The sequence below is a fragment of the Bos indicus genome, chromosome 26 (assembly GCF_029378745.1).
Source record: "Bos indicus isolate NIAB-ARS_2022 breed Sahiwal x Tharparkar chromosome 26, NIAB-ARS_B.indTharparkar_mat_pri_1.0, whole genome shotgun sequence".
NCBI classification, from domain to species: domain Eukaryota; kingdom Metazoa; phylum Chordata; class Mammalia; order Artiodactyla; family Bovidae; genus Bos; species Bos indicus.
In genome coordinates, this window is record NC_091785.1 from 46,358,733 (window position 1) to 46,380,550 (window position 21,818).

Genomic DNA, 21,818 nt, shown 5'->3' on the forward strand with positions numbered 1-21,818 from the left:
CCAATCTTCTTGCCTGGAAAATTCCATGGACAGAGGAGCCTGGCGGGCTGTAATAGTTCATGGAGTCAGAAAGAGCCAGACACATTTGAATGACTGAGCGACAACAGCAAGAGGGCCCCCTTCACCGTTTCCAGGGAGCCTTGTTCCAGTGATTCTCGTACTGGGATCCATGGAACCCTGGGGTTCCTCAGAGGCCACTAAGTGGGGTGTTCATTGGGAGGGTAAGCTGATGACACCCACCTCCAGAGAGAAGTTCCCCTTGCCGTCTTCTATGTGCTGGAGTTCAACAGAATATTCCAACCAAGAGAAGAGTGGCTGATAAGGCTTGGAGGGCAGTCAGGGTGTGGGCTCTGGGTGGTGACCCTGAGGCTGCATGTCCTAGAGCGCCCCATCTCTCCCCCTCCCACCTCCCCACCCACTCCCTCCTAATGCACCCCTGCACATGCGCCCCCTCCTAGGGGCCAGCCTGTTGTCCCGGTGGGTTTCCAGTCCACAGCTGGCATTTGTGCAGCATTTGGAAAGGGACATTTCTAGAAGACTGTGAAACGGGCCTGCGTCTCACCATACCCCCATGAAACCCCATCAGCATGATTAAATGCAGTGAAACCAGCCATCCCCAGCATGCCATGGGCAGTCTGCACCTGTGGTGGGCGTGGGTGGGGCCTTCCGGACCACCCTGGAGATGAGTATGGTGACCGCGTGTGTCCTGGGACAAGCAGGCGTGCTCTGTGAGGGGCTGGAGCGCGTCTGTGCTTCGTGTCTGTACAGCTGGACACGAGGCTGCCGTTCGTGTAGCCGCCCTGCCTGTCACGTGTCATTACAGGTCATCCTCGCCAGCCTCCCAAGGTGACGTGACTATCCCCTGTGTGCTCAGGAGGGAGCTAGGTGTCTGAGTGGTTCTTTGTTTTATGCGAGGTCACGCAGTCCGTGCCGGGGCTGACATTCCCACCTGGTGGTCTCCCCGCCCCCCCACTTAGTGCCTGTCCTGCTGCGGGGACACAGATGTCCCCTCCCTCACAATTCCTAGCACTGGAGCTACCCAGTAAGGACTGGGAGGCCCTGATGGTTTCAGATGGAAAAGCAGAAGTCCTGGCTGCTCGATTTCTAGAGGCTCTGCTGGGTCAAGAAAGGCGTGCGAGGTGAATGGCCCAGGAGGAGGGCTCAGGGCCACCCCCAGTGGGTGCCCTGCTGACACAAGACCACCAGTGGCTTCTGGCCATCCCCGGCCAGAGCCCCCTCCTGCATCCCCCTTGCTTCATCCTTCGCAGTCTTCCCGTCCATGCTCATGCATCCTGACCAAGACTCAGGGCTGCCTCTTGGGGCACATCGCCAGCCCTGTGTGGTTGGGGGCATTCGCAGCTGCTTGGGTCTTCCCAAGAACTGGATGAGGGCAGCCTGTGGCCATATGCACCTCCTGGTCCATGGCTGGCTGGCTCCTGTATGCCCACTCCCTTGACCCTGGCTGCTGTGAAGATCATTTCATCAGAGAAGTGGATACATTGTACAACTAAGCTACAAAGAAAGACACATTGTAAAACAGGAGGGATATAGCCAGTATTTTATAATCATTAGAAATGGAATATAACCTTAAAGGCTGAGAAGAAGATACTGTAGACTTTGAGTCTCTAGAAACGTTTTTACAATTTAGGCTAATCTGCAAGTCACCATTTCCTTTTAGTTGCCTCCTAAAAGCCAGTTCATGGCAAAGGCTGTCTCCCTGGAGTTGGGCAATGGCACCTTCATCAGTGCTAAAGTTAAGGCTGATCAGACCCTCGGTACTGGCAGATTGCAGCTGGGTAGTGAGCCACTGGTCAGCAAACTACGGCCGGACATCTGTTTTGTAAATAAAGTTTTATTGGAACACAACCGTACTTATTTATTTCTGTATTGTGTATAGCTGTTTTCATGCTTGGGACAGAGACCTTATGGCCCACAGTCTAAAGTATTTGTCATTTTCCCCTTTGCAGAAAACGTTTACCAGCTCCTGCTTTAAAGTGTTCTTTTGCGACTTTGAACCTTTTACTATTTTTTACAAGCTTATTTCATTGAAGTATAGTTGATTTATAGTGCCATGTTGAATGCTGCTGGACAGCACAGTGATTCAGTTATATGTATTTTTCATATTCTTTTCCATTAGGATTTATCACAGGGTGTTGGATACAGTTCCCTGTACCTTACAGTTTATCCATTTTGTATGTAATAGTCTGCATCTGCTAATCCCAAACTCCCCATCCCGTCCCCTGCGAACCCCCATCCCCTTGGCACCCACAAGTCTGTTGAGCCTTTTACTATTGAAGAGATAAGGTTCAGGTCCAATGGTATTTCACGGGCAAAACGTAGTTAAGAAACAGGCCCTCTTATCAGTGGTGTTATATAATCTGTAACCAGCCCGGGTCCCAAGCAGTTCTTCTATTGGAGATGGGCTGAATGAACGCCGGCTTTGGTATCATGGGGTTGGGGTTGAGGGAGGTTGAGCCACACAGAGAGGGAATGCCCTACAGAAGTTTGATTTCCACATCCTGAGGGTTAAAAAAAAAAGTTTCTGCACCAGCTGCTGTCCCAGCTGTGCCAACATCTGGCTTGAGGGGCAGGTACACAAGCATTTTGTAGCTAATTAGGTGTTGACATGTGCTGTATTTCAGTGATGCTTATTTTGTTAATATGCAGTTGTGTGACAGACAGAGGGTGGAAAACTGTATCCAGAGACCGTTTCTCTCTGGATGCATCACTGGCCCACTTCCTGCTAAGAAGGAGGAGCTTCAGCAACTCCAGCCATGGACCCAGCTAACCTACTGTACCAGTCACTGGCAGGGAAGGAAACCCGCCTCTAATAAAGCAACAGGAGCATCTCACTTCAGTCTAGACAAGTTCAGTCCCTGTGCCTCCATGTATTTTGGTGATCTGCTTGGTTTGTCAGCATGCAGAGATACACATTTCATCTAAACATCTTGCCAAGTCCTTAAGGCACATTCTAGATGTGTTCTATAAATTGCAATTCCTGGTCCATCAGTGCATTGTACTGACTTTGGAGCAGGGTAAGGCATTGTGGTCTTGGTAAAGAAAACTGCATTTTAAATTAAAAAAAAAAAAACCAACAAGAAAGTTCTTTCCGGTATATTTCACAGTATCAAATCATATTTCAAAAAATCTCCAGATAACCATGGTTTTCAGCTTCAGCTTTGGACAGGAACATCAACTGTTGATAAAAGTGTAGATTGCTTTGGTATAGACTCCAGGCTGCTAAGACCACTCGGTCTGAGGTGTCTGGCCATGCCAGGCTGGACATCTTTTGGCATGGACATCAAGCAAGTCACTCTCTTTCTCTCCCCTCTGCCCCAACCCAGCCCTCAAGTCTGGACGACAGAAGAGGCAGCCGTCCCCGGTCCATGGTCCGATCCTTCACCATGCCTTCCTCATCCCGGCCTCTATCCGTGGCTTCTGTCTCCTCCCTCTCATCCGACAGCACCCCTTCCAGGCCTGGCTCTGATGGGTGAGTCTGGCTCAGCAGTAGGGAGGGAAGAGAAGGGCTGGGGGGGTTGTGAGGAGCTCTCCAGGGTCCTGGATTTGTGATGACAGCTGAGAGGATTTCTGAAACTCAACACTCCCTTTGAAACGGAGATCATCCAAGACCTTTACAGCCACGGTGCCACTAAGACTTGTAGGGTCTTAGCAATTTTTGAGAACAATCTCTCGCTTTGGGCTCCACTTTGGATGAGACTTCCATCAAACTATAAAACCTCAATGAGTGTCCAGTCCTTGTCAACGTGCCCTGGAACAGTGAGGTGCGTTCCTTGCCAGTGGTGTGCTGTGCTTTCATCCCTTGCTCACTTCCAAGGCGTGACACTAGGGCAGGCCTGTCATACTCAGGCAGGCTTCCCTGAAGGCCGGCAGGGCCACTTTCCTGCTGCAAGATCTTTTTTGAGACCCAGTGTTGCTCTTGAGCACTGCTCTTAAGCCAAAGCCACTAAGAAGGGAACAGGAATGGAATAGATGAGTCAACATTTCGTTGCACTCCCACTGTGTCTTCTGCAAAGACAGCCTCGATGTTGACATTTTTGTGTGTTTAGTGAGTAGCCTACATATAAAGCTTGTTCTGATTATACAGAAAGAAAAAAGTGTCACATGCAGTTTAAACATCTGAGAACTTCTATTGTTTTACTGTCGAGTCTGCACAGTTGTGTGTTTGTCCAAGCCCATTTGGTTTACAATCCATCATCTTATCAAACCCGTAGGCTCTTGGCCCCGGCAACCTGCAGACAGAAACTCCAGAGCACCCCAAGAGACAGCTCCAACCCCAGTGCCCTCTGTCGCCAACAGCTAGCAGGCCCAATGGAGGAGAGAAAACTGTTCCCACTTTTTTTTTTTTTCTTTTTCCCCTAACAGTAATTTTTGTCAGTGTCTGCTACTTACAAGGCCAAGTCCATATGGAAATTCTTGATTTAGAGGTATTTAAATCAAGTGCACTTGTCACTTAGAGCAAGATTGCTAAAGAAACTTAATTCAACTTCTCCCCAAGTAAATCCCCAGGCTAGTTATGAAAAGGGTTTTATATTTCCAGGAATGTAGGGGCGAGAGCAAAGAGTGAGCTAGAGGTTTTAGATGGAAGAGTTCCGTCCTGCACATGTGATTGCAGGAGTGGAAACCATTGTCTCCTCCCCTGGAGCCATATGTTTAACCTTAAACTAGAAGGCGTCTTTATTAGAGTCCAGATTTTCGTTCATTCACAGGGTTGTCACCCTTAGCTACCCAACTAACGTGGAAAAAGGGAGACTTTGGTCCCAGATGGCACTGGTGACGTGCAGAATAAAGTGCGCCTGCCGGCAGTTGCCTCATCCTGTGAAACATTTCCAGCTCAGCCTCCTCTTTGGTGCTTTGTGTACTTGTCTGGATTTCACAGCACAGGTTTCACCCCGAGCTAGAAGATGTCCATTAATCCTTTATTTCCCTCTATTAATTGTCTCAAGTTCTGTAAAACCTAGAATAAAATCATGAAGGTTTTTTTTTATTATTATTGTTGTTTATAAGAGATGTAACATTTAACACCTAATGGATGTTGATTTATTGCTAATTGCATATCTAGATGTCCCGAAATGCCTTCATAATCAAAGTCAACACTGGTGTATTCCATCAGTCATCTTCAGGTTTTTATTATGAGAAAGTTTCACGGGAAACATAATAGCATAACGAGGCCCTGTGCCCATCACCTGTGAGCCAGCTTCAGCAGTGATCACCTCCCAGCCCATCTTCTTCAGTCTGTACTCCACCCTCTCCCTCCTCCATATTACACACGAAGCAAGTCTCAGGCATCGTGTGATTTCATCTGTAAACATTTCAGTGTGGCTTTCTAAATGGTAGGAACTTAGAAAAAAAAACTCCCTTTAGCACAGGTGAGAAATGAACAGTCATTCCATACCATCATCAGATATTGGTTTTAATTTCCAGTTGGGTCATAAATGGCTTTTTTTTTTTTTTTTTTTAAGTTTGTTTGAAACTGATCCAGATAAGACTCCCACTTTGGAGTTGGCTGCCATACCTCTTTGCATACATGCTAGATCGCTTCAGTCATGTCCGACTCCTTGCGACCCTATGGACTATAGCTTACCAGGCTCCTCCATCCATGGGAGTCTCCAGGCAAGAATACTGGAGTGGGTTGCCATGCCCCCCTCCGGGGATCTTCCCGACCCAGGGATCTAACCCGAGTCTCTCACATCTCCTGCATTGCCAGGCGGGTTCTTTACCACCAGCGCCACCTGGGCAGCCCTGCCATATCTCTTTAGTTCTCTTTTAATCAAGAGATTTCCTCCTTCCACTCTCTTCTTTTCATTTCTCTTCCTTGTAATTTATTTGTTGAAAACTCCAGGTTGCTGCTGGTGCAATCCAGATTTTTCTGACTGCATCCCCGACAGTGTTATTGACTCTATCTCCATGTCCCTCCTATTTCCTTCAGGTGGGTGGTCCCATCTAGAGACTTGTACAGATTCAGGCTTGATTTGGGGGCCGGATGACTTCATAGGTTCTTCCATTCAGAAGGACATTGTGCCTGACTATCTCTCTTGCAGTGATGTTAGCAGCTATTGATAATCAATGCCTACATTCAATACCATTACTGTTCAAATCCCTCTGCCCATCCAGTTTTTTTCTTTTTTTTAACAAAATTAAGGGGATGTGATTCTTTCTCTCAGCGGTCAGCATCTTCCCTGGATTTGAAATGTGCTTCTCTGAATGACCCAGCTCAGTGTGGATGTCTGTGGTACCTCGCTCATGTTAGGGAGCCAAGCTGCTGGAATGGTGTTTTGATTAGAGCAGTGCTTTAGTTCTCCGTTTCCTGTTCACAAGTAAATTTGAAAGAAACCAGAGCTAGGATGGAAATGCGACCAGCTTTCTAAGTTGCCTTCTCCTAGGATCATTCTCCCCTCGAGGAAACCAATTTACTCTCTGGCTGTTTTGGGAAGTCAGGCTTGGAAGGTCGCAGTGAGGACCGCGGGCTCTCATAGGCTGGCTTGGGAACCTGGCCTCTTATCCCACGTTACGGGGGAGGGAGTTTGCCCTCCCATGGGGCTCTGGGACTGCCTGAGCAGCTCGAAGGCAAGGAGCTTCCATGAACCCTCTCAGCAGACCATTTTGCTTCTTTTTAACCATATAGGAATGAGGTGTGGACCACACTTTAAAAACACTCTAATCAGAAATCACAGTATGTGCTGTTTCTCCTATAGGACTATATGACTCGCTTCTTTGAATAGGTCACATCTCTTTTTAAATACCATTTTCTTTTCATTCTGTGAATGGGTCGTCCAGTCCCCAGTGCTCAGAGGCAGTGGACCCTCACCAGTAGGTGGCAGACCTGGGACCCAAATCCTCCTTCTCAAGCTCAGTTCTTGGCTGAAAATCTCAGGGCAACTCCACATCTTTGGGAGCTAGAGTTGACTTCTTTCTCACTGAGCCATCAAAGGCTTTCGAGTGGAAGCTCCCTGTGTACCAATGCAGACATTTCTTTGCATCAGCATCTGCCTGTTTCTCCTGTTCACATTCATAAGTATGGCAGTGTGAATCTCTAAAAAGTGAGAACTTCCTTTTGGAAATAGATCTCAAATACCTTCCTCCGGCCATAAAGCAACAATAATCTCCGAATATCGTCATCCCGTAGTCCAATCAGGCTTTCGTCCTGTCCATGTTGTGTTTTTCCCCCAGTTTGTTTCTATCGCGATGCAAGACCGTCACCATGGCAATCGGTAATAAGTATCTTAGGTGGCCCTTGAGCTTCCTTTCAAAATTATTTCTTTCCTTGTAAAGTTGGGCGGTCCCCAGACAGCACCTGATTCATTGTGAGTGACTTTACATGGATCCGCAGGGCAAAAAGCAACAGTTTCTCCTAGAAAGGCATCATTGATTGAAAAAAAAAAAAACCAACAACATTTTCTTTAGGTTCGCTCTGGAACCCCTCCTGCCGAAGAAAATGCACTCCCGGTCCCAGGACAAGCTGGACAAGGATGACCCTGACAAAGAGAAGAAGGACAAGAAGAAGGAAAAAAGGAACAGCAAACATCAAGAGATATTCGATAAAGAATTTAAACCCACCGACATTCCCCTGCAGCAATCTGAGGCTGTGATCCTTTCAGAAACGGTAATTTCACAGGGAGCTTTCCCTCGCTCATCGGTATCTGCCGCAGGGGGCCTGTCTTTGCTCCACATTTTGCCGAGGGGGCTGTCCATCAGATTTCACTGAATGGGCTGTGAATAGTCATTTGAGAATCCAGGGTCTCTTGCATCCCTGCCCTTGTGTAACAGATGCTCCAGGACATCAGAGGCTCAGAGCAGGCCCGCATCTCTCTGGAGGATGCTGGTCTTCCCCTCCATCCCCCCATCCTCCAGGGCCGGGTGCGGGGGAGGGGGGCAGCCATCAGCGGGACCCACAGGGTTCCGGGCTCCACAGCAAAGTGGGGCTCACTCATTAGACACCCAGATGTCTCAGGAGATGAGCAGGGTGCTTGTGTTGTCAGGAAACAGTAATTCCAGGCCAGCGAATGCCGTTCCCCCACCCCCTCCTGACCAGAAATCGTAAGCCGGTGTTCGGCGGGAGTGTTATAATCTGCTCAGCTAGAGTCCCAGAGCCCCTTCCCACAGGTTCTGCCAGCCATACGCGGTTCTGTGTTATCCTCCTCGCCTCATCTGTTCCATGCTTAAATCCCTTGGCCATCTTTCACAAGGATTTGGGGGGACTTAACTCGTGCTGGTCAGTTGACATTAAAAACGGATCCCAGGGACTCTCGTTCATTCCAGAGACCAGGGTGTGTGGCAACAGGGAAAGCCAAGTGCACGCTCTCCTCCCGGCCTGGGCTGGGGCGGGGGTGGGAGGGATGCCAGCTGACGCTCCCAGCAGTGTGTCGCAAACTGAGGGCAGCTTCTGGGCTGAACTTCATTCAGAACGTGCTATTTGTAGACTGGAGACAAAGCAAAGAGGAGGCTCTCACAGGCCATCAGCTTCAGAGGTTAAGTTGGGCCTGGAGCTACCACCTCCTTGCAGTGGAAGGCCGTTTGCGTCTACAGTGCCCAAGAATGTGCCTGCCCTGGGCGGAAGCCCCCGACCCCTGACCCACCCTGGCAGTTACTGAACGGTTGCTTATCAAAGGGCTCAGGTGGGGCCACCGTTTAATAAGACACACTTAACTGCTTGCTTGTATCTTCAACACCGGAAGGCATGTTTCATCCAGACCCTTTGTCATGGAGACCAGCAGTCACGTGCTGCTTGGGTGTCTAGAGGAGAAAGGAGACCCCAGACCACACGAGGTCTTCCTGCAGGTGAATGCTCTTGTGAGGCCTTTGGACAGAGCTCTGACTGCGTCTGGGCTGCAGTGTTTCATGGCAGAAGCAGGCAGCCCAGGGTGCGGGGCTCGGGAAGGGACTGGCCGCTGGCTGGCACTCAGATGTGACCTCACGTGGTGCTATCCAGAGGTTTCTCATGACGCCCCTTCCCCCCACCCACTGTGGGCTCCGTCCACATTTCTGGAAAGCCGAGTGGCCAGCGACACTGCTGGGGCTGACCAGCACCCCCTTCCTTCTCCCAAGTGTCCAGACACCCTACCCGGATGGGCAAACTAACAGCAACGTTTTTTGAACATTTGCTAAGTGCAGACCTTGAGCAAGTGTGTCAGACGTTTTTCTTTGAGCTCTACTTTAAGATGGTAAAGCGGAAGGCCTCAGAGAATTTGAGCCAAGTGGCAGAGTTGATCCAAATCAAGTTCTGTGACAAGAAGACAAAGGATGTGCCAGCTTCGGCCATCGTCACAGTATAAGTTCTGTCCCTCCCCGCTGTGGTCCCGCTCTCCTGCAGAGACAGGCTGAGTTCAGCCCAAAGCACCACTCCCACCCCCCGAACTCCAGCGGGCCCGAGTGCTCTCCAAAAACGCAGCAGAACCCACCGAGGTCAGGGCACAGAACCTTGACCCCTGCTGTCAGCCTCTGAGGAGTCTCAGAATAGCCACAGCTGCAGTACTAGGGGCCATGCATTCTGGCTTCTTGCCGGAGGCAGGCTGGCTGTTCTTGGTCTAGCAAGGTCCCAGTCTGTCCTCTGGTGACAGGTGCTGGCAAGGTCTCTGGGTCCAGCTGGGCACCTGGAGTTTCCCGTTCAAGCCTTCATGTGCCCGTGACCAGCCGGGTGCTGCAGGACAGAGTGGGTTGGCAGGGGGCAGGGGTCTCAGGGAGCGAAGATGACTGAGTGGCAGCAGCAGCCCCATCCCCAGGGTGGTGCCCTGGGCCCCTGGGGTTGCTGCACTCTGGGCACCCACCTGCCCCCTCTCCACACTTCTGCAGAGGTTTTTCTCTACTTCCTCTTTGGGGCTGAGTTCAGCTTCCTACCTGAATTCGCATCATCAGCAATGTCATGACCTCTAGTTGAGCCTCTCAGGACCTGGAGGGGGGAGGGGCCCTCCACGTGCCATTTGCATCTCACCAGTAAACCATCCCCTGCCCCTTGAACTGTCAGGATGTCCCCTGATGGGAAGGGAAGGGTGGGAAGAGCACCCTGGATCCATCTTCAGTCCCCACACACATGCACCCAAGGGGAGCCCTAAGCCCAGCCAGGCTGTCCCAGGCCTTCCACAGCAGGTGGGCTGTTTCTGCAGATGGGTGGTGACACCTGGACTCCGGGATCTGCTTTGTTGGCATAGGGCAGTTCCAGAAGCCAGCCTGTTGGCCAGTGTCCCCTCAACCACACTGCTTACAAAAGGATTTAAGCCTTCCAGCCTCCCCCTGCCTTTGCAGACCACCCAGTGGAACACGCTGCCGCCCACCCACTCTGCAGCTGGCCCTCACCAGCAGGCCCATCCGCACCCCCTGCCCCGGGAGCCAAGCCTGAAGCCCTGCCCATCCTGGGGCCTAAATCTTGATTCTTCTTTCTCAGCTGGGTTAATAACTGTCCTCGTTACTCCTACCTGAGAGTATTTTGGACTGCTCATGTTCCCCCAGACCTGACAATCTGAGACCAAATTGTAAGACGTAGAGAAATAAAAATTCCCAATGTTACAGACATGGGAAAAGGCTTAGCTGCTTTAAGTCAGGTGCATCTGAAAGTCAGAGATGGGGAAGACAAATGCAATGAGAAGCAGAAAGAATTCCTATTCAGTCGTAGCATAGCCTGAGAGAAGAAAGAGAAGGTGAATGAAGGAATCCTTCAGCAAGTTTCTAGACTTTAACACACCTGCCAAGAAAGGCCAAGAAATTAGTCCCCTGGGGCGTTCTGATCACTGCACAGGTCATTGAGTCCACTCCCAACCCAGTGGGGCTCTCCCCAACACCAAGTGCCCTCGTCACATTCCTGTTCAGGAGACACGGATGTGTCATCCCCCCTGACTGTGTAAGGAGACTGGGGTGAGGCCTGGGTTAGTTTGCCGGGACCGCAAGAACGGCATCCCACAGGCTGGGTGGCTTCAGCAGAGGCTGATGGTCTCACAGTCTGGAGGCTGGACGTCCAAGGCCAAGGTGCCAGCAGGGCTGTCTTCCTCTGAGGCTGTGGTGGGGAGTCTGCTCCAGCCCCTCGCCCAGCATTCCCCTCTCCCTGCATCTCTGCCTTCATCTTCACATGGCACCGTCCCGTGCGCTTGTGTCTGGGTCTGAATCTCCCCACTTTATAAGGACACCAGTCACACTAGATCAGGATCTGCTGTAACAGCGACACCCGACCTTGACCGTCGGCAAGACCGTGTTTCCAGATGTGGTCATCTGCACCGGCGCTGCAGGTCAGGATTTCCACAGAGGAATTGTTGAAGTGACATTAAGTCAGCCCAGTGTCTGCTCAGGGCTCAGCGGCTCAGTCATATCCGACTCTTCCTGACCCCATGGACTGTAGCCCACCAGGCTCCTCTGTCCATGAAATTCTCCGGCCAAGAATATTGGAGAGGGTTGCCATGCCTTTCACCTGGGGATCTTCCAGACCCAGCGATCAAACCCGCATCTCCTGCATTGGCAGGTGGCTCTGTCCCACTGAGCCACCTAGGACAGACCCTAACCACACTCTCTCTGTCCCTCCCACGTAGATCAGCCCTCTGCGGCCCCAGAGACCGAAGAGCCAGGTGATCAACGCCATGGGGGGCGAGCGGCGCTTCTCGGTGTCCCCGTCCTCCCCATCCTCCCAGTCCACGCCGCCCCCAGTCATGCCAAGGGCCAAGCTCAGCTTCAGCCTGCAGTCCAGTAAGTGAGACGTCGTCCCGTGTGAATTCCTGACGTTGTGCTGTGACCTCCCCCCTCTGTTGAAGGCTGTCACTTTAGACCGGCTTCTTTTCAGTCCAGCAGCCGGAGAGAGTGTTGGTGAGCCCCTGACTTTGGGGAGTGTCCCCCGGGACTGGAGCGGGTCAGGCCACAGCTGAGTCCCGGGTTCCTGTGCTCCCTGGGTGGACAGTGCAGGACCCGGCCAGCGCTCCGGACCTCCTGTGTGCTGGGGATGACTTGAGAGCACGTGGGGCGTCCCCCATTTCGTGTCATGAGATGATGCAGCCCACACAGTGGGGAAGGGACCTTTTTGTGTGCAGGAGGAATGGGAAGGAAGGAGCCCTTCCAGGCCGTGCTGAGGGGCTAAGGGTAGAACTTACCTTCCAGTTCTGCCCGATTTCTAGGGCTGCTCAGCATACTTCCTACAGATTTGGTGGCCCCAAATATCAAAAAGTTATTCTCTCGTAGTCTGGAGGCCAGGAGTCTGAAATCAAGGTGTCTCCAGTCCTGCTTCCATCTAGTACAGGGTCCCCAGCCTCCAGGGTCTAACGCCTGATGACCTGAGGTGGAGCCGATGTAGTAATGATAGAAATAAAGTGCACAGTAGATGCAACGCCCTTGAATCATCCCCAGACCATCCCCGGCCCCACCCCCGCGTCCATGGAAAAGAGCTGTCTTCCACAAAAAGGCTGGGGACTGGCGTTCTGGTGGGCTCCCACAGCCCTCGGAGTTCCTTGGCTTGTATACTCATTCTTCCAGTCCCCTCACCCCTCTCTTCCCAGGCTCTGTTTTCTCCTCTTCTTATGGGAGACTGCAGATGGGGTTCAGGGTTCCCCATAAATCCAGGATGATCTCATCTCCAGATTCTTCTGCAAAGACCCTCTTTTCAAAGAAAGTCTAAGGTTCTGAGTGTGTGCTCAGTCGTGTCCAACTCTTTGCAACCCCATGAATGGCAGCCCACCGGGCTCCTCTGTCCGTGGGATTTTCTGGGCAAGAATACTGGTGTGGGTAGCTGTTTCCTTCTCCAGGGGGTCTTCCTGACCTGGAATTAAACCTGCCGTCCCCCGTGTCTCCTGCATTGCAGGCGGGTTCTTTACTGCCGACCCACCTGGGAAGCCCTCTGAGGTTCCGAGTGGATGCGAATCGTGGAGGGATGCCACTGCTACCCTAGTTTTCACCCCTGAAGTCAGGCCAGCCAGAGAGGTGACGTCCTGGCAGGAAGGAGGTGGCAGGAACTGAGGATGCAGCAGACGAGAGAGCCAGGAGGACCCACTGTCCTCCCCGTGGCTGGAGACGGGGCGGGGAGCCCGGCCCCGGGCAGTGGTTTGTGCCGGCCACCAACAGTCGTCCTCAGCTCCTGCTTTCTTCTTGCTGCAAGGGGAGCAGCAGCCATTCCCAAGACTGTCTCTGGTCGGGAGTCAGGGCTACCCCGGGGATGAGCTTCAGGGAGCCAGGCCTTGCTGGGCGTCAGACGGGAGACAGTCTCCAGGGGGGTGTCCTGGCTTCACTTCATACATCCTTATGCTGTAACCCGAGATCTTCACAAATATTTTATTGATTTTGTTAATAAGTAGTTAATAAATAGGCACGTTGCCGCTGCAGTGGAGGACACTCTGGTCGTCCCTTGAAATTAAACACAGAGTCACCATTACCCCCAGTAAGCCCGCCCCTAGACATTCACCCCGGAGACCTGGACACACAGGCTCAAACAGACAGTGTGACTTCTACCCTTAAAAATGATTAAAGTGGCAAATTTTAAATAAAGGCCAGAGTAAAAGCAACCAGCCAGCCAGTCAGGAGAGCGACCACTCCATCAGAGGCCACCTTCTCACACCTCGATTCAACCGCAAGGCCTCCTTATCAATTGACACCCCTCGTCCTAGGGAGCACGCTAATGACTCCTAATGACTCTCCATCTGCTGCATCATCGGGTAGGACACCCAACAACAAAAATGCCCGTTTCTGTCTTTAACGTAAAAGGCAGATGATTTCTCAGAGTCTCAACAAAGGCTGAGAAAGTAGATTGTCCCAATGACCACTCCCCCTTGAAAACGACTGCTTTTCAGTTTACTTAAAAAACCAGCGCTGCTTCCCTCTGGCTTGTTTAAAGCCGCAGTCGCAGCGGCAGCTGCCGCTCATGCCTGCCTTTCGCAGGGTCGCGGCTTTTCCTGTTGTGAGGGTTTTGACAGGTAGGTGGGCTGGTGTGAGCTGTGTCGTTGGACTCAGCTGAGTGCAGCTCCCTGTAGGAGGCTGGGTCAGCGACCTGGCGGATTCGGAACGCTCCAGGCGGATATGGTCCTTGTGACCCGCGAGCTGTATAGATGCCCCCATGCATGGCAGTCGAGGAGGGACCAGAGGGGTCCCAGGTGGATGTGGCTGTTTTTCCAGTGGTCTGATCTACCCTTTAAGCTCGGGGTTCAGCATCCTGTGATTCTCCTTCTGGAACATTCCCTTGCAGGGGACGCAGCCCCAGCCTTCTCTGCCCCCTCCCGATCTCTTCGCTGCCCATTGACGGGCATTTCTGGGGGATAAAGGGTTCCCACTAACCTGCCAGTCCCGAGAGGGCACGAAGCAGCCGTGTAGGGATGCTCATCACTCCCAGTGGGGCTGGGGGTGTGGTTCTCATTCTCGCCCTCTTCCAGGTTTGGAGCTGAACGGCATGACCGTGGCCGGGCTGGATGTGGCTGAGGTTCCGCCCCCTCTGCCTCTCAAAGGCACCAGCACAGACTACGGGACCTTGAACGAGAACCTGGACTTGACGGGCTCACCAACGCCCCCACCCCCTCCTCCTCATCAGAGGGTAAGTCAGGGCTCAGGAACGTGGATCCATCCTCTCGTTCCCTCCACAAGACAGGAGTTCCTCCTCCCTTCCTTCCTGATGTTGGCGTGTTTACTTTGGACAAGCTAAGGCTTGATTTCCAGGAAAGCTGTGGCAGTGGTTAGAACGCGGATGTATGTGGCCTGGGGTTCCTGTGTCATCACCATGGGAACGTACATTCCCAGGGGGACCGTGCAGAGCAGGGAGAATTCCAGCCGGTGGGTCCAGGGGCCACTCTCGTGACCTTGGAGGTCATGGCCCTTGAGGTGCAGTTCTTATGAAAGTTTGGTTTTGAAAAGTAGCTTTTTGTATGAAGACATTTGTCATTTGAAGAAGCTGGCTGACGCCACACGCGGGGGACACGTCGTGCTCCTGGACACTGCCCTTGCCCTGAAGAAGCCCTGGTTCCAGCCTGATTCCAGGCAGCCTCGCTCTCCCACTGGCCGTGTGTGGGTGAGGATGGGTGCGCGCCACACAAAGAAACTGTGCCGAGCACGAGATTTGGCTCCAGCTGGAGCACAACCCAGCTCCTCGAGGCTGCCCGTTCCTAGTCCCGCCTCTAGCCCTGGGACCTATCCCCACCCGTGTAGATTCGGGGTGCTGGCTGTCACCAGCATGATCAGCCAACTAGGGCCCTCCTACGCATCAGTCCTGAGGCTGGTCCCCCCATGGAAGTTGTCATTCATCTGGTCTGATGTGTGCTCACTGCTCAGGCCTCTGGGCCTGCCTACTGATGCAAATATCAGCTAAAACCCCGAAAAAGCCACTTTAACCCACTGGCAGCTCTGGAAACACTCTTCTGAGGTCCCCCACCTTCTCTCCTGCTTCTCAAGGCTGTGGTCACTCGGGCAGCTCTGTTGTTGGCTGGCCTGGCCACATGCAGAGGTCAGCGTGTGCCTCTGAAATGACCCCACGGTGCCGGGAGATCTGCGTCCAGGTTCTTCCATCCCCTGGCCACGCTGCTCACAGCCCAGTGAAATGGAAGCCTTGCGGGCTGAAGAGGGAAGCAGCCTCCCTGACTCAGGCAATCAATCGGTCAGTCTCCATAAAGTAAGTTGCACAGCAGCCGAGCTCCTGGAGACGTCGGAGACACGAGCTGGCTCTGTGGTCAAGATCCTTTGCATAACAGCAAGGTGTGGGTTTTCTTTCCCCTTCTAAAACAATATAAATCCTATATCCTTCTTTTTTTTTTTTTAATGGAAACTTTCTCACCAAGTTTCTTGCAAGTTTATTCTCTCTTCTTGTGAAAGGAGTGAAAAAGACAGGGGATTTATTAACACTGTGTTTATTTGACGGGGCTTCCCAGGTGGCTCAGTGGTAAAGAACCTGCCTGCCAGTGCAGGAGACACAAAGGCTCAGGTTCAGTCCCTGGGTTGGGAAGGTCTCCTGGAGAAGGAAAGGGCAACCCACCACAGTATTCTTGCCTGGGAAATCCCATGGACAGAGGAGCCTGGCGGGCTACAGTCCGTGGGGTCACAAAGAGTCGGACACGACTGAGCAACTGAGATCACCACAACACCGTATTTATTTGATTATTGCTTTTGTGTAAGAAAACCAAATAAGCAGTGGGGCTTCGTCTTCAGGGCTGAAGGAATGGATTGTACTTCCAAGGGACTTGCGAATCAGCTCTCTGTCCCTCGAGATTCCACAATGGAGGGCCAGCCCTGGAGAAGGGGCCAGGCAGCTGGAATGGTTGGTAGCAACTGAGGAAGCGTAAGCCTGACCCTTCCCACAGGTTTTAACCACAGGTTAGAATAAAAGGAGACCCAGGGAGCCAAGTGGGCACGTTGATTGGTTGGGGTGTTGTTTTCCTAACAGCGGAGTTAACTGATTCCCTCACCTTTCATACCTGTATTTTACTGGAAAAGCAAGACAAGAATGTCCTCCGGGTCTCCCGACACTGAAAACTCTGAACTTGAAAATGAGAGCAAATCCATTTTTGTTACAGGTCAATTCAGGGGAGACATTTGATGATCTCAGTTTCTGCATTGTATTGTTTTTGTTTAGTTGCTAAGTCATGTCCAACCCTTTTGCAACCCCATGGACTGTAGCCCTCCAGTCTCCTCTCTGTCCATGGGATTTCCCAGGCAAGAATACCAGCGTGGGTAGCCATTGGCTTCTCCAGGGAACCTTCTCCACCCAGGGATCAAACCCGTGTCTTCTGCATTGGCAGGTGGGTTCTTTACTGCTGAGCCACCTGGAAGCCACCGCAGCTGTTAGTGGAAGGGCAAACACACACCAGCTCTGGCTCCATGTGTAAAGGCATTGTGAATGCCACGATATTAATCACCCGAGTCTCCTTGCTCTTGGTCTGCTCTCTGACTCACCTGCAGCATGAGCGCGCCTTCAGGACACAGGCCTGTGGGCCAGGGTGTCATCACCCGGTGTCCGCGGGCGCCTCCCTGGCAGGCCCTGAGATCTGCTGTAGGACTACGATCGTTCGCCTGCTCTGGGGGCTGGTCCACCACCTCCTGTCATCACCCTCAGGCTTGGAGTCAGCTGTCTAGCTGTTGCCACTTTAAATCGTCCTTTCTTTAAAAATGGCTCACACTTACCGTCTACTTCCACACATAAACAAGCAACCGTCTCATCAGACCTGGAAATCAGCATTTCTTTTGACCATTCTTTTTCTCTTTTTGTCATCGTTTTTTAAAAATATTCATTTATTTATTTGGTTCTTAGTTGCAGCACACAGGATCTTTAGTTGTGGCGTGTGAACTCTTAGTTGCAGGATGTGGGGTCTAGTTGCTAGACCGTGGATAGAACCCAGGCCCCTTGCATGGAGAGCGAGGAGTCTTAGCCACTGGGCCACCAGGGAAGTCCCTCTTTTGACCATTCTTACCATGTCTGGGTTGGAAAGATTCCCCTGGAGAAGGAGATGGCAACCCACTCCAGTGTTCTTGCCTGGGAAATCCCCTGGACAGAGGAGCCTGGTGGCCTACAGTCCATGGGGTCGTAAAGAGTCAGACAGGACTTAATGACTGAGCACTACAAATCTATTCTTTTACCTCTCTTGTTACGATGTCTAAAAATCATTATATCAGTTCTGTTTTCCACCTTGACTCTCTTCTCTCTGTTAAGCCCTGGTCACTTTAGTATTTATTTGCCTGTGAATTAGGAAGAACTTGGGTGATGAGTTAGACGCTGCCTTGCCACCATCCTGCCTTTGAAACTTCTTTTCTCACATTGAGCTGAACGTGTGCCTGCCCTGAGAGGCTGTTAACAGCGCACTCTCACCCACAGAGGACAGTGCTCTGCGAGCCCCTCTGCTTTGTTCTGCCTGTGACTCGTGCCTGCTTATCCTGGTCTGTGTATTTCTTCGTCTGCTCACTCATTCATGCATTCATCTGTTCACTCACTCATTCATTTACCTAGGTGGTCAACACGTGACCTCTCGTGCATGTCACATGCCCACCAAGCGCAGGGCACGAGCTGCCCTTGGTCACTCACACTCTGGCAGGTCCATTCAGTGTCTCCTGTCACCATTACAGTTGTAAATTCATTCTTGAGATTGAAAAGCAAACTATGGGCTATATCCAGCCAGCCACCTGTTTCTGTAAAAAAAACTTAAAAAAAATTTTTTATTGGAGTATAGTTACTTTATAATGTTGTGTTCAGTTCAGTCGCTCAGTCATGTCCGACTCTTTGCGACCCCGTGAACCGCAGCACACCAGGCCTCCCTGTCCATCACCAACTCCCAAGGTTTACCCAAACCCATGTCCATTGAGTCAGTGATGCCATCCAACCATCTCCTCCTCTGTCATCCCCTTCTCCTCCTGCCCTCAATCTTTCCCAGCATCAGGGTCTTTTCAAATGAGTCAGCTCTTTGCATGAGGTGGCCAAAGTACTGGAGTTTCAGCTTCAACATCAGTCCTTCCAATGAACACCCAGGACTGATCTCCTTTGGGATGGACTGGTTGGATCTCCTTGCAGTCCAAGGGACTCTCATGTTGTGTTAGTTTATATTATATAGCAAAGTGAATCAGCTATACAGACACATATATCCCCTCTTTGTTGGATTTCCCTCCCATTCAGGTCATCACAGAGCTCCCTGTGCTCTTCATTAGGTTCTCGTTGTTGTTCAGTCACTCAGTTGTGTCTGATTCTTCGCAACTCTGTGGACTGCACCACAGCAGACTTTCCTGTCCTTCTCATTAGTTATCTATTTTATATGCAGGAATGTCTGTGTGTCACTCCCAATCTTCCAATCCATCCCACCCCCTCTGCCCCTCTTGGGGTCCATACATTGTTTCTCTACGTCTGTGTCTCTGGTTCTGCTTTGCAAATGTTTATCTGTAGCATTGGAAGACAGCTGCAGCCATTTCTTGATAAACTGTGCTTCCTCCATGAAGAGTTTAAACATTCCCTCAACCTTGCTCATCCCCGTTATTTACCAATGCAGAAGAGACTGTGGGAGAGAGACTGTTTTGTCAACAGGTCAGGGGGATGGTGGCCGCAGGGGCCAGTGTAGCCCGGCTGACCCTCTCTCGTGTGGCCTTTCCATTCCTGAGAGCACGGCAGGCCTCTGGCCCAGCTCCAGAGAGCACCTCTGAGGACTTGTTTGTCCCTGAGCATCTTCAAGGGACGTAAGGAAGGGCCTGTGGGTCCTCTTCCCAGGGGGGCTCAGCTGTGACGTGGCCAGGCTGCCTGGGTGGCCCTGGGTCCTGCGTTGTCCCCCTTCCCTTGTTCTTGACCATTTCAACTGCCCAATTCTGAAACCAGTCCATTTCCAGGCGCCCCTCGATCAAGAGCACATGGATTTAGAACCACCCTAGGTGGCTCAGTGGTAAAGAATCCGCCTGCACTTCGGGGCCTGGGTTCTGTCCATGGTCTTAGCAACTAGGTCCCACATCCTGCCACTAAGAGTTCACACGCCACAACTGAAGACCTGGCAGGAGATGCTAGAGACACGGATTTGATCCCTGGGTGGGGAAGACGCCCTGGAGAAGGAAATGGCAACCCACTCCAGTATTCTTGCCTGGGAAATCCCATGGACAGTGGAGCCTGGCGGGCTATAGTCCACGGGGTTGCAAAGAGTCGGACACAACAGAACATGCAAGCATGCACGATTAAGACCGCCACCCAAAGAGCAGTGGCTACACTTCTCAGAGGCTGTTCAGATGTCTGATGTGTGTGCTTTGTGAAAAGTGGTTCATCAGAAACCCTGGAAAGGCCTGTGGCCACCAGCAGCCCAGTCCTGAGAGTGGTGACCTGCCAGCCCCGCATTGCAGGGAGAGGATGTTCCCACCCAGGGCTGCTTCCCTTGCCCATCCCCCTACCAGGTCAGAACCTCCCAGAGACCACGTCTCTCCTGCCAGAGCGTCAGCAGTGAGCCATCCCCTCATTTTCTGTCTTCCAGCATCTGCCTCCTCCTCTGCCCAGCAAGACCCCGCCGCCGCCCCCTCCCAAGACGACGCGCAAGCAGACCTCCGTGGACTCGGGGATCGTGCAGTGAAGCCGCGGCATCCCCCGAAGGGCTAGCCGGCATTCTTCCCCTCCCTCACATCTCCTCCCACGTCTGGCGTTTACCTCATGGGGCCTGTGATGTCTGACCTTTAGTGCAATTGCTTTTCCCTAACAGGATTTCTTCTCCAGCCACAGGGTGAGCGGGCTTTAGCATCAGGGAGTAAGGAGGCGGGTACGGGCCCGGGACACGCGGCTGTGTTTATCAGCGTCTGAGTGTGTCCATCTTGGAAGAGCCTAAGTCTTGCCCAAAAGCCCTTCCTGTTTGTGCCAGATGACACATTAGCAAAGAGCCCAGTTGACCTGAGCAGAACACAGGAAGGAGAGTTTAGAACTGTGTACTAACAGTGGACAAGTCCTCAGCTCCCCACTAGACCCCAGGTGACTCTCCCAGGATGTCTCACGGAATGCTCCTGCCTTCACCTGGTGGTGTGCTTTCTGTGGGTTGAGGGCTCCTTCAGTCTCCTTCAGACAACTATGGTCAGCCCTTTCCGGGAAGTTCCTGATTTCCCTTGGTATAATTTAAAATAGGATATTTCTCTGCTACTGAACAGTTACTAATTTATGGAGTGGAGACACCATTAAAAATACTGGATCAAGTGGAAAGAGTAAGTATGAGTGTAGGAAGATCCATTTTCTCTCTTTTTAAAAAAAGGATATGTAGACCACAGGCGATGGTTTTAATTGGGTGAATTCTTCTTGGGCTCATTCTGTACAGAAGTTTGTATATATGAGGGTCTTTAGAACTTGTTTTAATTTTTGTGGTCCTTCTGTTTATTGTCCTAGGCACCCACAAATGATTCTCAATATGTGTTCTTAACTTGTAACTGAGGGAAGTGTAAAAAAGAAACACAAATTAAATTTTCTTGTTTTTTTTTTTCCCCCTCCACAAAGCATAAGCCCTAAAAATGTTCCTGGACAATGATTTAAAAAAAAAAAAAAAAAAAAAACTAACTTTGTATAACCTAATATTTTATTCTATCATCTATATTTTTTTATTGACTATAATCATGATATTCTTCTAGTAGGCCCAAGAGTTAGTCATTGACAACAAAAAATAAACTGTTGTTTAAAAAGTCTCAGTGTCTGACATTCTATGTTATTATCCCCTGATGGAGAATATAAAAGCCACTGCTTATATTCTGCTCCTGACGTAAAAAAAGAAAATGCACATCGTGAGAGTTGGAGTTGCAAGTTAAGTTTTATTTGGGGCAAAGTGAGAACTATAGCCAGGGAGACAGCACTTCAGATAGCACTTCAGAGACTGCTCCACAGAGACCGCAGCGGGAGGTCAGTGGAGTACGTGCAGTCAAGCACGTATTTTTTGCAGGAGGCTTCTGTTAGTCACGAGGAGCAGTGATCCCCATGAAGGATTTTAGTGCTTTTCTAGAAATGAGGAGATATAAGAATTGGGCTCATAAAATCGGCTCCCGAAAAACTATCTGAAGACCTGTTCTGCCAGTTTGTTCCAGAGCAAAGAGTGCCTCATTTCTGCTCTACACCCTGAACTCTTTTCCGGAAGTGTTGAAGGTCAGCAGTTGCAGCAGCATCTACCTGACTTAATCCTTGTAGAGGGAGATGGCGAGTGCCAATCTGTAGCTGACACTGCCTTCTTAAAGAGCATTGTGATCCATGTTTATACACGTGTGCATCTTCCTCAAACACTGCTCTTCATCTCTGTTTAACTGTCTGGGACCTGGAGCCCAGAAAGCACTCAGGTCCCAGGACCCTTTGTCTATGTGTCCTTACAGACAGAGCAGAGCTGAGCCTGGCTCAGGCTGGAACTCCCTCAACCCAACCCCAGGGCCCCCTGGCTAAGCCTTGTTAACCTCTCCTT

The 21,818-nt window shown here is 51.2% G+C and overlaps 1 protein-coding gene across 4 annotated transcripts in view; it reads left to right on the plus strand.

Annotated features, from left to right (window-relative positions):
* Window positions 1-21,060, plus strand: part of DOCK1 (dedicator of cytokinesis 1) — a 556,998-nt gene extending 535,938 nt beyond the window's left edge. For all 4 annotated transcript variants that reach the window (XM_070781087.1, XM_070781089.1, XM_070781088.1 and 1 more), the window contains 5 exons: window positions 3,345-3,490; window positions 7,423-7,621; window positions 11,529-11,682; window positions 14,343-14,500; window positions 19,878-21,060. In XM_070781087.1, the coding sequence (XP_070637188.1) occupies window positions 3,345-3,490; window positions 7,423-7,621; window positions 11,529-11,682; window positions 14,343-14,500; window positions 19,878-19,973 (753 nt within the window). In that variant the 3' untranslated portion in view covers window positions 19,974-21,060. The remainder of the gene's footprint in view (window positions 1-3,344; window positions 3,491-7,422; window positions 7,622-11,528; window positions 11,683-14,342; window positions 14,501-19,877) is intronic.
* The last annotated feature ends 758 nt before the right edge of the window (window positions 21,061-21,818 follow it).